Genomic DNA, 14,904 nt, shown 5'->3' on the forward strand with positions numbered 1-14,904 from the left:
AGTCTTTGGCGCCCTCATGTGGTCACACGTGTTCGACAAACGTTTCCACAGAACACCTCGAGACATGTACACAGACTTTTTTAAATCTTTATATTCTATATTTTTTAATTCAGGGAGTTTCATATTTATAAAACCTTAATAAAGACCATAACAAGCCCAGAAAAACCTTTATTATTTCCCAGAGTGACGTCACAGCTGACGTCAGCGCGTCCTTTTTTTTCGGTCTCCAGATCACTTCAGTCCGACGACGTCACGGCATTGATTGGGGCACAAGAATCGAGCCGAACAGTGCCGAACTATAGATCAGTCAAAAAATACTTTACAATCCCGAAAACATGGGTTAATTTCCGACATTTTGCAAAGGAAATGTCTAAAATTTCATAAATTAAAAGTGGAGTCTGGTGTACTCGGCTGAATCGTGAACTCTCAACCGCAGACTTGAACGCACCTGCGCGGTCACGTGACGCGCGATTGCACACGGAGGTCTCGAGAGAGAGACACACACAGAAACAAGTGATTATTGAGAAACTAAATTAAAGATGAACAAACTGAACAGTCCCAGCGCTGTCACCTGCCACATTTGTGGAGAAGCCTTCGCTCTACCCGGTACAACATTTTACACCCCCTTTCTTACACTTTAACGCGCTGTTATTAAGCCAATTTTACGAGTTCTCTTCACGCTAGCTTTGCTATCTTAGCTTAGCGCGCTAATTGCTACAGCTAACGAGCGGCTAACTAGCAGCTAGCGTGTTTCGGCCCGTGGTTTTTACGGATTAAATCCATACATGAAACCATTTAATGTAACTGTAACACAGCGAACGCTGCCTATTAGATAGGTATGTGTTATTTTCTGGTTTTAATCACATGTTGTTCTTAAAGTTTACGTCTCAGAAACTTCACGCTAAAGTGGCCGCATTGACTCAGCATTGACATTATTAGTAGTGGGGAACTTAAAAAAATGTTCTCGAATGTTCTTGTGTTTGTCCTCAAACCAAAATGATTAAGTTTTAATTAATTTATTTGTGTGATATGGAGCAAAGATGAAGAAAATATTCAGAAAATATTGTTTAAATCATAGCTTCCAACTGAATTATCCACTATCAAAATTGTATCCAAGTATCCAAGAAAAATGTGTGTTTGTAGAAAAACATAACAGTTTAATAATTACCTCTAATGTTTTTAAACATTAAAAATTCAGGTATATTTTCGCTAATCAAGAGGATGACTGTTTTGAATGACATGTTTTAAGCCATATTTTGCCCTTTGACACATTAGAAACTAGCTCACTACAAACTAAGTGGATTGTTTGGCAAAGTCATCTCCTTTGAGTTATTTCTTCTTCACGCTGTGCGTTTGCAGTTATTAATATTTAAAGTCGCGTTATGTTGCGTGTGTTGTGATTTTTCAGAGGATGACACTGTGGGTAACCTCCCTCGAGTGCTCGTGTGCGGCCACATCTACTGCACGTCCTGTCTGCAGTCCGTTCAGTGCGGAGGCGTCATCCAGTGCCCGGACTGTGAGGTAAAAATGTCGCGTGGGTTATCCAGTGAAGAAGCTTTTGTATCAACGGTATAAGATCCATCTTAAAGTTTCCTTTCCTTTTCAGGTTGAGACCACGCTTCCTGAGGGCGGCGTGTTTTGTCTGCAGGAGGACAGCAGAATCATCGGCCTCATCTACACGGCTAAAATTAACAATATGAAAAGGTAAAAATTAGATGTTTGTCGCTTTGCGAAACACGAAGTACATGTTTTTCATTTTGGCAATTTTTGTTTGGGTATTTCTTGAAGCTCACAACCAAAGACTCGTCGACGGAGCAAGTTGTTATTGACTTATCCTAATGACGACTGTGGCACTGGGGAGCAGGTATGTTTACGATATCAGGAAATAAATGTCGTAATGCCAGCTGCTCGCTTGAAATGTTGTTGTTTTTTTAATCCAGCCAGCTGATATTGAGAAGATTGAGAGGGGGTTGGATGAAGCTTTGGCCCAGGCTGGAGAAAATCTCGCCCAGCTGGAAAGCATCCACGAGGTGAAGACGACTAAAAGTCCAAAAAAAGCTCCACACAACTTCACACCAAAGTGTAAATATTGACGTAGGTCTTCATTTTTGTCGTGCAGACTCTGAGCCTGGGTCTGGAAGAACAGGTGGAGAGAGAAAAAGCTCAGCTGGGGACGGAGATCAAGCAAGCAACAGACAAGGCTTTACATGCTGTTCAAAAGTGGTGTGGGATGAAATCTTAATCCTTAAATAAACCGCAGAGCGTTTAAGTCGAGCTCAAGTCGAGCTTCACCGGACAGATTTGGATGCTTTATATATCTCGTCAACAGGAGGAACATGCAGCTGAAACGACTCGCAGAAGTTGAGGACTGCTTTGCCACCCGCCGAGCAGAAGTCTGCCGCGTCCAGGGAAGATTGAAGGCCCTGGAGAACGCCATACAGATGGCCAGAGAAGTGCGCCGCGTCCCCTTCCTGGAGCAGTACTGCGTCCTGGACAAGGTCTGAAAATGTTCTACAGACAAACCAATCATCTGTTTTCAAAACAAACTCCCATATTATCCACTCAGTTTGAGATTTTTCTCAGTTTTTGGTCCTGGAACATTCCTACAGCACCCACAACCATTTCATTCCGAATGGGAGCATAGTTTACAAAATTGACTTCATCTTCTCCTGAAAAGAGCTGAAACTAGTGATTAAGACCCTTAACTTGTCCGTATTCCCACTGACCATTCCTGGGTTTCACTTACTTTTAAACTAGAAGACTATGTTAATTTTTATAAACAATCTATAGTCGCGATTTGGGAGAAAATTATGATGTATGACATTTGTGACTCTTCTGTGTCTTTGCCAGTTTGTTTGTTTTCATGCATAACTTCTGCTATCATCATGCTTACTAAGGGTGTGGAGTCTGACTCTGGCATAACAAAATCCTGAGTCTAATCTGAACCTTTGAGTGTCTCTGTCCGTGCGGTAGGTTCTGCAGACGTTGCGGGCTCCTGTGGATCACCAGTCCTTCGATATGAAATGCATTACTCAGAGCTCTGGATTGAGGTTTGTCAGTCGCTCACTTTTACTACTGCAATGTTCTAATGTTTCACCAATGTTTCTTGCACTTATTATGTGTGTGTTTGTGTTTACAGGTGTGTTTTCCAGTCAGACACTCTGGAACAGGGTTTGACCTTGATGTTGAAGATGGACGTCGGAAAGCCGAAACTGTGAGTCCCAAAAATATCTCGGCTAACAGCTACTTGTGTCATACATTAGCAAGTTATGAGATACGTGCATTATTTTCTCTCACGTATGAACGTAACAAGCTCTAACTGGATGCTAATCAGCAGAAATGGCAGATTCCTTGTTAGAGTTTTCTACAAATACCTTTGCTTAGCTACTTAAAGCGGTATTTTGTACTGTAATTGAACGAACAGCTTCTGAGTCATTGTGATGGTTAAATGTCTTGTTGTGGGAAGATTAGGGGCCTTGGAATTGAGCGATCTCGCAAAGTCACGGTCTTGCAAGAAACACATGCTGCGTTACAGCTCAACACACTTAAAATGAAAGTGTGTAGGAACCCTGTATTTCAAAATTACAATTTGATCTGACCGTATAAAATCCTCTTTGTAGTTTGTCGGCGTTTCCACTCAAAGGCTCCTCCCCGTCGGCCAACGCGAGCAGAAAGTCACCACTGCTCGTGGCCGAGGACAGACAAAGACACTCCGTCTCATCCACTCAAAGGAAGTTCCCGTCTCCGCAAAGACGGGAGCAGGAGAAGGCGTCAGGCAGCGGTTCGTCGCCTCGAGCCTCCTCTCCAGTCCCGAGACCTCGCCGCTGGTCCAACCGCTCTCACCACAGCTCGGGCTCCGACGTCGGAAGTCGAGATGTCATCGTGGAGGAGCTTTTAGAGGAAGGAAAAGAACACGGTACAACATTCGAGCGCACAACGTGTACACGAAAGCGAAACCTTAATCTGTTTTTATTAATGTCTTCTTGGTGGTTTCTTGTAGCTACTCCTCCTCCTCCTCCTCCTCCCACTGGTCCTGAGCTGGCCAATGACAGGTGCAGATTGAACAGGAAGAAGAAACATCAGGGGTGGGGTAAGAGGATGAACGGTAAGAAAAAGCAACTTTTACTTACAATAGTGCAGTACATGTCCTCTTAGATTTCTAATTCACACAATATCAAAGTCTGCACTGCACACACCGGTGCCTACAGAAACACATGGTTTTCATTGATATGAAAACAATATTTAGCTCTGTTTTTATACATTTAAATTTTCCTTCTTTTTTTTTCCCCAGGAAAATTATGATTAAAATTGACCGAGTCAGAAAAAAGTGTCATAAATTATTATTTTTATTATGAAAAATTGCAGGAATAAAACAAAATTCAGAAAGAATTATCAAATTAATTCAGAAAACCTGCCTGAAACATTGATTAATTTTGAAAAAACTGAACGGGAAAACGGTTTTTCAGGAAGTATTATTGACTTAATTCAGAAAAACAGTCAAAAAATAAATCGATTGTACTACACAATTACTACACATCAATTCAGAAAAGCAGAATATTATGATTAATTTGGAAAAAAATAAGCTGAACATTTTTTTGGGGGGGGAAATGTATCTAATTAATGCAGAAAAACGGAGCCAAACATTTAATTTTCAGCAAAAATTATTGAATTAATTCAGAAAAACAGCCAGTTATTTTATTTATTAAAGTGAATGCAATACACTTTGTAAATTACTTGCCAAGTTTGAAGCACTTTAATACAATTTCAACCAATACCTTCTGAATCCTGTCCAAACACAGTTTTAGATTTTATGCCGTCAACATTCAGACACACACACACACACACACAAGTTCCTTGCATTTATACATAGATTGTGACATATATATATAAGTATTTAACATGTTTCTCCTCCCTTTAAGACGTTACAGTGACGCAGTGGGTGGTCGTGTCCCACATCGTGAACCCGAGTCACTTCTACGTTTGCTACGTGGCCGAGAAGAGGGAGAGCGAGATCCTGTCGAATAAGATCAATCTCTTCTGCCACAGAGAGAACTGCCTTTTCACTCCCAACGATAAAGTCGAGACTGGTGTGTACACGTTTTTAATTGTTAAGCTTTGTTGGGGAGGAAAAAGAAGCATTTGAATCAGTTGAACTGAAATGCTAGATTGCTTTTACTTTGAAACAGGAACAGGAAGTGCTGTGTTTGCGACATGTGTGACCGATAATCATTTTTACTATACGTTAAAATTAGCTTTATCTTGACTCATTTCCCTCCTGTCTACTGCCCATGTTTCCCCTTTCACCACAACCTGTCTTGGCAGATTGCCGCACATCTTTGAGTCTGGTTCTCTTTGAGTTTTTTTGATAATGGATTAATTGGTTTTAAGCAAGATTTATGATTGTTTTAGCATCTAAAGTGTGAATTTTTTCTTAGTGTCTTTGCTCCACATAACAAAGAAATCATTAAAACGGAATAATTTTGGTTTGTGGACAACACAAGACATTCGAGAACATCATAATTTCCAGGTTTGACAAACACTGATCAGCATTTTTTAACGTTTTCTGATATTTTATAAACCAAATCGAGAAAAATAATCGTTAGTTGCAATATCTAGGACATGATTCCATTTTATTCTTCAACAAACATGACCAGCATAACTTCTCTCCCCGATCGTTGACATCTATCATCTTTGAATGTCTCTCTCTGCAGGATCCACGATCTTTGTGAAGTGGAAGGATGCCCTCTGGTGGCGAGCCAGTGTGCTTGAAGTCTTCCAGCGCGACTGCGCGGAGAAGGTGAAAGCCTGCAGCGTCGCCCAGCTGGACCGTGTTCAAGTCTTCTTCCCGGACTTTGGCGTCGTCACAGGAGTTACGATATACAGGTACGTACATGTACGTGTAGACACGGATGGATGGACGTGTTACTTCCTCTGTTTCAAAGACAAGAAACCGTCACTGTTTTTTTTTTTTGCAGCGCGGAGGTGGAGGAGTCCGCACTGAAGGCCGTGAACGCGGTGAACAAGCAACTGAGGAAGGTTCATGAGTCGGTGAACGTGGAGCTGAGACGCTTTGCTCCTCAGGCCATCAGATGTTCCCTCAAGGACCTGGTCCCGTATGACCTGGTAAGAAAAACCACCAGTGCTCTGTGACTTGTGCTCATAAAGCCTGATTTATACACAGCGCTTTGTTTTCCAGGCAAAGGGCTGGGGTAATGAGGCGGTATTTGAGTTCTGCAGTGTGGTCGGCTTTGCGGCTGTGGAGATGAGGCCTCTGGGTCAGGACAGAGACTCTCTGCTGGTGGACCTGAAGAAGGCGCCCATGGACCAGTCCAGTGACGTGCCCATTTCTGTCAGAGAGTACCTGGTTTTTATCGAAGTGGCCAGGTACGCTGATTGTCGTCTGTCTGGTTCTATCAGTCATAGCTGGTATGAAACTCACACGTCTGTTTTTGCTCGGTTAGGTTTTATTCTGCGGTGATACCGAGCAGACACCCGCTCCAGTACTACCCTCCCATCTACCCCATTCCCCACATGGAGCTGGACGCCGTGGTGTCCCACATCAACAACCCTGCGGATTTCTACATCCAGCTGGTCGGTACCTTAAATTAGCGACGAGAACGCTCTAAACCCAGAAAGGAAAAAAAACGGTCATTCAACACAACTTTTTCGACCAGGTGGAGAACATGGAGTCCTTGTTACTCTCCCGCAAGCTTCAGGACTGTTACGGTGCAGAGACTGAACAGGAGGACCTCAACATCTACTGCCCTGCGATTGGACAGGCCTGTGTTGCACGCTATGATGACCAACTGTGGTACAGAGCTCAGGTCACAGGTGAGGATACGTGTATAATTGATTTATGGGTTTGAATGTGTTTTTGTATTATTTTAAACCTGATTTTTCAGCTTCTTACATGTGAATATTTTCTGGATTCTTTGCTCCATATCACAAATAAATCATTAATATCGTATATATTTTAGGTCGTGGACAAAACAATGCATTTGGGACCGTCATTATTTTGCGTTTTCTGACGTTTTTTATTCATTTAGGACATCCTGGTTGCAGAAAAGTGGAAGTGTGGTTTGTCGACTTTGGCAACGTCAAAGTCTTGTCGGTCAGCGACTTGAAGAAGATTAAGGATGAGTTCTTTGCTCTTCCTTCCATGGTGAGAACATGGAGTTTTTGTACTTGCATCGTATGAAATCTATGAAATCATAATCTTTAAATTGTCCAGGATCAATCTTGTGCTGGGTCTCTTCCGCTCAGGCGATCCGCTGCTGTTTGTACGACGTGATTCCTCTGGACGGAAAAACCTGGGGCGACGCCTGCGCCGACAGATTCATCAGCCTGGCTCACCAGAAACTTGTCACTATCGTGGCTAAAGGTACACTACCGTTCAAAAGTGAGGGCTCACTTAGAAATGTCTTTATTTTTGAAGGAAAAGCATTGTTAATGTAAACGACAAATGGTACATTGTGTTTGCTAATCGTGTTAGAAGGCTATTGGATGATGAGAAAACCCTTGTGCAATTATGTTAGCACAGCTGAAAACAGTTTTGCTGGTTCTTTGATGAAAGGGCAAAATGATTATTTTGATTAAAAATCATTATTTCCATTCATTTTGCAACTCTTTTGATGAATGAAAAAGTGAGACTTTTAATGTAAAACACGACAAAAATTGTATAGGTGACCCCAAACCTTTGAACCGGTAGTGTATGTGTTTGCAGCTGTGATATTTTTTCCTCGTAATCCTAAAATTATAAGAGAAACGACACTCTTGACGCCATATTCTTCTCCGTCACTCGTCCAGGCAAAGCGCCAAAGTCTCAGCCTCTGCGCGTACGACTCTACGTGAACATCGGCGACGAGCAAGCCGGCATCAGCGAGCTGCTCGTCAAAGAGGAGCTGGCCACCTTCAAAGACGGGTAAGATGTTTGTCATCATCTGAGGGTCTACTGTAGAGCTCAAGTTTGTTTACTCTATCGTGTTGGCAGGAAACACTTGTGCATAAATGATTGGCACCAGTGGAAATCCCTTGAAAAGGTCTTTGTGTTTGATGTTGACCAAGGTTCGGAAACCCTGCTCCTCCTCCTCCTCTTGTGTCCAAACCTGCCGCTCCCTCCGGTGACGACTCCGCCGTGTGGGACCCTCCTCTCGAGCTGGGCTCGACGGCCAATTCTCCGCAACCAAAACTCATCGCCGAGGAGAAGGACGAGGAGCTGCTGGACCTCCAGCTGAAGCTGAAGCCCCACGCTGAATTCAAAGACCTGAAAGTGAGAGTCAGCCACGTCAACTCGCCGAGCAGCTTCTACGTGCAGCTCTCCCAGTACGACGCTCAGCTCAAGAGGTCAGTCGTTTAAAAACAGGACACACCGCCACCTTTTACATGAAGGAGCCCACAGAGGGGGAGGAGGTCATCATGGTTTTCTCAAATGTGTTTTCCAGGATATGTGAGCTGGTGAAACAGGAGTGTGCGCTCACAGAGCCACAGGAGGTGCAGTGGAAGGCCGAGATGTTCTGCGCCGCTCACGTTAACGGCGTTTGGGAGCGAGGGCAGATCTGCTCTGACGTCACGTCCAACAACATCGCAGAGGTTTGTAGCAGCGTACCTGACAGTCGCAGTCATTACTTTAAGCCTATTTTTGTTCAAACATATTATTAGTCCATGTTCCACCCGCGGCTAATAGCCTGAAATAGTAGAAGAAGCCCTTTTCTTTTGAATTTGATTTTTTAAAAGATATCGAATGGTAGGAAGACTTAGCTACATGCTAAATCTGAAACCAGGTAATTAATGCTCACAAACGGAAGGAGAGCATTTTGCTGTCTGTTAACATTGGAACTTGTAAGTCAAAACTCGGGCTAGTCGTCGCTAGCATTCATGGATGATAACGACGCGTTATTTTGGGGATTTGGCGCAGACAAACGGCAATGCAACGACTTATTTACTGTGAAAGAAAATCAACACAAGTGTTATTAAACGGTAAAAGAAGCATCTAAGAATCCTAACTTCATGAGGTTGCTCCTCGGGCTTAAACTGTGCACCAGTGACTCTCTTTTGCTCTTTCCTTGTTACCAGGTGATTCGCTGTGACCACGGCAACGTGGTGAAGATCGACATCAGGAACCTGCGACCGCTGTCGCCCTCGCTCGTCGGCTCTCTGTCCTTGGAGTGCACGCTGACTGGCATCAGGTTACACACACACACACACACACACACCATTTGTGTTTTAATGCAGCTGAAGACGCTAAAACAGCAGGTACTGTATTCTTGTCTGAATCCACCGACTTCCCCTTTCTTCCTCAGGCCTGCAGGAGGCAAATCCAGCTGGACTGCTACAGCCTGTGACGTGTTCTCCTACTACCTGACTGGAGTCTCAGCTGTTGTCACCATCGAGGTCTGTCTCCGCTCTTCTTCTTCTTCTTCCTCCATTTATCCCCGTTAGTTACCGTTTCCATCCCATTCGTGTGCGTCTTTTGTTGGGTCTTTATGTCTCTGCTCTGTGTCCAGGAGTTGTCGGACAAGCGTCCCGTACCCGTCACTCTGTTCTGCTCCAACAAGAAGGGGCAGCTCGTCAGCATCACCGACTTCCTGGCCAGCGAGGGCCTTGCGCTCAGAGAAAGGACATCAAGGTTTGTCTGTGTGTGTGTGTGTGTGTGTGTGTGTGTGTGTGTGTGCGAGGACTGTAATTTCACAATTCCTCTTCTGTAATACTTTCAGAGACGCTGTCGTTCAGAAACCCAGTGAAAGGGCGGAAGAGGCTCCGTCTACACCGAGCGACGCTCGTGATCAGAGGAGCTCCGACGAACGTGAAACCCAAGCTAGTCCTCAGAGTTCAGAACCTGCTGTCGTCGGTCCTTTCGCCTCCCGGTCATCGGTCCCCTCCATTCTCTGCCCTCCCAAACCAGTTCCACGCAGGATAATGACTGCTGAGATGGTGATCACACACACACACACACACACACACACACACACACACACACACACACACACACACACACACACACACTGTTAAAACAAGGTTCTGTTTCAGTGTCTTCACAAGCTCTTTCACTAAAAAAAGGCTTAAATTAAAAGATCAATTTATGCTAAAACCTCATGTAGCAGAGATCTCCTCTTAAAGGGCTAGGTTAAAAAAAAATAGTGCTGGGTGCCTTAACACGGTAGTGGCGGTTAATGGCGTCAATGCTAGCGCATGACGTGTTTCCATGACGACTGACAGAGGCACACATACGCAGTACACAGGTACGCTGGTTATTTGTAGCGCTGCTCTTTTCCTTTAATAAACAGACCGCTCCAGTTCGACTGTAGGCGCGCTAACGGCGCTAAGGGAGCTCATGCAGCTGACGGAGCTAACTGGTAAACGGTGCCTGGACTCCGGTGGCACATAAACATGATGTCACACACGTCTTTTTCCGGTCATTTGCATGGAAACGCGTCATGCGTTAACATGCGTTAACGTGCGTTAACCTAGTGCCTAAAAAAAATCCGATTAATATTGCTAGGTCTGAGTAAGAAAAACTCCCACAATGACACTTCTCAGATTCCTGACCTCATGTTGTCTTCTTCTTCTGATAAGTGGTCATAATAAATAAAATATGCATTAATATAACTGTAAACAATAATATTATTGATTCACCGGGTTAGAGAGCCTTTAAAGTTTATAGCAGCTTCAGTTCTGTGAAAGTCTACTTCATAGAAACGGAAATATTGATATTGAATCAAAATAGAAATAGTAAATGAGTGATAAACATAACCCAGGCTTTTATTATTCATGTTTCTGGGTTTTTATGTGTGTGAACAGGTGAAGACGAGGTCGTACAACCCTCCAGAGCTGCCGTGCCTCGGCCACATCCAGATAAAAGTCTCTGCAGTCGGAGACGACGGCCTCATTTACACCAGGACGCAGAACGCAGGTGCTCGTCACAGTAAAATGATTCCACACCACGACACATGCTTTATTATATTGTGTATATATCAAATTAAGTTTATCTGTGTGTGTGTTTTTGTCAGAGTGTCAGCTGGAGCAGCTGAGGGAGAGGATTCAGCAGAGCATGAAGACGCTGCCCAACCAGAAGCTGTACACGTGGAAGTCGGTGCAGGGCTGCGTCGTCATTGGGCCGGACATGCTGTGGTACAGAGGGCAGCTGCTGGAGGTGTTGGGAGGACACGTCAAGGTCTGCAAAATACACACACACTGCACTTTAATCCCTCAAACTGTTAAAAGCAAAGAAAAGACCACTAATAACTGCTCTTTTCATGCTTTTTTAATTGATAATTGTAGATGATATGTATGTTTTGTGTTGCTTTTGTGTCACCAGGTTCAGTATGTGGACTTTGGCCTGGTGGAGAACATCCCAGTGGTCCACGTTTACCCCATCCTGCTGTGTGACGATGTCCCTCAGCTGTGTATGCCCTGTCAGCTGCACGCCATCAACCCTGTAAGAGTCTCTCTCTGTGTGTTAAAATGTCAGGAAGTAAGGACAATAATGGATTAATCGTTGAGGTTGAGCATTACCAGCACAGAAAACCCTGAAACCTGCATTAATAAGGACAATAAAGCACTTGAACACCTCTTCTTCTTCTTCTTCTGTGTTCTCAGGTTGGAGGGTCGTGGCAGAGAGAAGCCGTGGCCTTGATGAGGGAGATGTTAGTGAACCGCTGTGTCGACATGATTGTCGTGGTAAATCTTTATTTAAAAAATGTGTTTATGTCCTCTTTAGGACCTTTTTTCTGGTCGTAATGGACCAGAAAGGAACTGCTATGGGATTAACTGTGTGTGTGTGTGTGTGTGTGTTAGGAGTTGCCCTCTGACCCCAGAGGTCCCCTCACTGTTGAAGTCTTCCTGGACGGACTGAGCCTCAGTAAGGTCCTGTGTCACCATGAACACGCCTCCATGGACCAGACTGTGTCCACACAGAAGGTTGTAGCTTTGTTTTTGTCTTCTTATTATGTTGAAATACTGTATGTTTGATGAGACGCCATCATTTACACACATTTACACGTCTGTAGGGAGATTCTCTGCTGCCTCCTACACTGTTCCTGGACGATTGGGACATCGACACTGAGGTATCATCATCATCATCACAACGGCTATATATGTGACTTCACTACTAACAAACCATCGGTCTTTGCCTCCTGAAATGTTTAAAGCAGCCATTCTTAGACCCCAGAGGTCTCAAACCTGTGGCCTTTTATTTTGAAATTCTGTGAAATGTTATTATTATTATCATCATTATCGTTATCATTATTATTATCGGTAGTATCATTATTGTCAGTATCATTATCATCATTATTATTGTCAGTATCATTAGTATTATCATTATCGTTATCATTATTATTATTATCGTTAGTATCATCATTATTATCATTATTGTTGTCAGTATCATTATTATTAGTATTATCATTATTGTTATCATTATCGTTAGTATCATCGTTATTATCGTTATCCTTATTATCGTTAGTATCATCATTATTATTGTTATTGTCAGTATCATTATTAATATTATGGTTATCGTAATTATTAATATCGTTATCTGTATCATTATTATTATTATTATTATCGTTATCCTGGTCACCTCAGTTTGAGACCCCTTCCCCAGACCCTTTGAAACCTCAAATCTTATCAAATCAACACTGTTATTCATTTTACAGACCGAAAATAATCATCCATACATTTGCAAGTGTAAATAAAACTCCTGCAGTACTTCCAGGGCCCATTAGGGGGAGCTTACGCCACACTTATACACTTGAAGAGTTCTAATTATAACGTGTTGTGTCCAGGGTGTGAAGGATCCAGAAGAACCCGTGTTGGGACCGTTCATCTGTTCAAAGCTGCCGGAGAAGGAGGAGCATTTTCCAGTGCGGGTCAAACATCTGTGGACTCCCAATGAGGTAACCTGAACTTTATCCTCCAGTATAAAAATCGTCCTGGATACATGCATTTTGTTTAAAACTGAACATACATTTCGTCTTCATCCTAGCAGGATTATAAATGTGATTACTGGAATTATCCTGGAAAAAAATGACACACTTTTTTTTTTTCTCTCTCTGTCTGTCTCAGCTCTTCCTGTGGTCTTTAGAGGAAACGGAAGAAGTCAAAGTGGACGGAGAGACGCTGAACGAGGCTCTGACGCGCATCAACGACGACCTCGCCGCTTTGTCACGACTCAGCAACTTCCCTCAAGGTAACAGAACGCTCGCCAGGCTGGATTAAACCATTTAAACGTCTTTTAACTGAATAGAAACGAATATTGGAGAGAGAACTTTAGGTTAAGGGATTTACCCCAGGTCTCTGAAAAGACAACTTTAGGTTAAGGCGATTTATTCCAGGTCTCTGAAAAGACAAATTTAGGTTAAGGGATTTATCCCTGTTCTCTGAAAAGAGAAGTTTAGGTTAAGGGATCTACCCTAGTTATCTGAAATATGAGTGAGGTTAAACAAATGTTGAAAGATAAATTTAGGTTAAGGGATTTACCTCAGTTCTCTGAATGATGAAAGCCAGCAACAGTAGCATTGTTTTGGTGGCAAAACACACACACTGTAGCTTTAATCATGAAAATAATGACTTTATTTCAAAAATATCCAACACTTTAATGAATTTCATAGAATTACTGAGTTTAGTAAAGTAGTCGAAAAAAGACGCAACGACGCGTCTGAGCAGAGTCCACTTCCGACTGACTGATGCTGCCGTGGTTTACAGGTGGTCCGTGTTTGGCCGAGTACAGCGACGGGAAATACTACCGAGCTAAAATCATGGAAATCACCAGCGTGGAGCCCGTCATGATCCTGGTCCAGCACGTGGACTTTGGCTCCTACGACACTCTGCCCACCAGCAGGTCTGACCTCAGGTCGACGCGTATCAGACGTGGTTCCAAGCTTCCTCTGTACAAACCTAATGGTTTTTTTTTTGTTGTCACTTCCTGTCAGGCTGCGTCAGATCCCGCCCGAGCTGCTCAGGTTCCCGCTGCAGGTGCTCAAGGTCAAAGTGGCCGACCTCAAAGCTCCGAGCGGCAGAGTCCAGCGGGGAGACGCTCTGCCCTACAGCCCCAAGTGGAGCGTGAAGGCCGTGATGGACATGATCGACCTGCTGCACAACAACGCCACCACAGCCTGCGTCGTGGTGAGAAAACACTTCAACTTAACACTTACTGCTGCTTCTATTTAGGTCTTTAAAACCTTAAAATTCTAATTAAGTGTGGTTGTATAACGTACAAAAGCTTTTCTGCCTGAAAATAAGAAGTTTTGAAAAAGCTCACTCTCCCCTGCACCAAACCCCATAGAGAAAATCAGCGATTTAACATCACAGCACACAGGAGTGGTTGATCCACTGCTGCCTGCGTTAGTGACTTCAAACGTGTTGTTTTGTGACTTCAGTGTTTGAAAACCTTTGTTCGCGTTTACCTCAGTGACAGAAACCGACCACACGAGGCAGCAGTCCACCAGCAGCTCCTGTGTCCCTGAGAGATAAAAGTGCTGATTTTCTCTATGGGGTTTGGCGTGGGAGTTACAAACATCAGCTTCCCACTCAGAAAAGGCTGTTTTACTGTGAGAAAATACAAAAACAATATATATATATATATATATATATATATGTATTCTGAAGATATTATAGACTTAATCAGGTGTATGTTTTATTTTCTATTAGAGGCTAGTTCTTTAGTGACGGCAGAAAATATTCATATTTTAGAAGCTGAAAAAGTATTGGAAAAACACTTAAAAAAGACACTTTCTCTCAGAAACAGCATGTGTTTTTGTTTGTCGTCGTCGTTGTTTCAGGCTCATGAACCAGAGTTGACCGTGCGACTCTACAACGAGCACAAAGAGTTGGTTTATGAGCCGCTGGTGAAGAGTGGACTCGCCGAGCTCGAGTGAACAAACTCAAACACTCATCCGTTCACACGTTCATGTT

At 43.3% G+C, this 14,904-nt stretch overlaps 1 protein-coding gene across 1 annotated transcript; it reads left to right on the top strand.

Moving 5' to 3' along the window:
- Positions 1 to 539: 539 nt before the first annotated feature.
- On the top strand, positions 540 to 14,867 carry rnf17 (ring finger protein 17; the record flags this gene model as incomplete). Its single annotated transcript, XM_083902859.1, has 37 exons — positions 540 to 606; positions 1,409 to 1,521; positions 1,607 to 1,704; positions 1,789 to 1,864; positions 1,941 to 2,030; positions 2,120 to 2,223; positions 2,330 to 2,498; positions 2,974 to 3,050; positions 3,140 to 3,214; positions 3,621 to 3,916; positions 4,001 to 4,105; positions 4,929 to 5,087; positions 5,712 to 5,883; positions 5,976 to 6,123; positions 6,197 to 6,384; positions 6,462 to 6,591; positions 6,675 to 6,831; positions 7,047 to 7,162; positions 7,264 to 7,381; positions 7,807 to 7,921; positions 8,065 to 8,343; positions 8,442 to 8,589; positions 9,073 to 9,185; positions 9,300 to 9,390; positions 9,504 to 9,625; positions 9,714 to 9,930; positions 10,798 to 10,909; positions 11,007 to 11,170; positions 11,315 to 11,434; positions 11,596 to 11,676; positions 11,794 to 11,913; positions 12,006 to 12,062; positions 12,777 to 12,887; positions 13,057 to 13,180; positions 13,696 to 13,831; positions 13,923 to 14,115; positions 14,772 to 14,867. The coding sequence occupies 37 exons, from the start codon at positions 540 to 542 to the stop codon at positions 14,865 to 14,867; spliced, it is 4,857 nt and encodes a 1,618-aa protein (XP_083758985.1).
- Between the last annotated feature and the right edge of the window lie 37 nt (positions 14,868 to 14,904).

Source organism: Microchirus variegatus (assembly GCF_963457635.1).
Source record: "Microchirus variegatus genome assembly, chromosome: 16".
NCBI lineage: Eukaryota > Metazoa > Chordata > Actinopteri > Pleuronectiformes > Soleidae > Microchirus > Microchirus variegatus.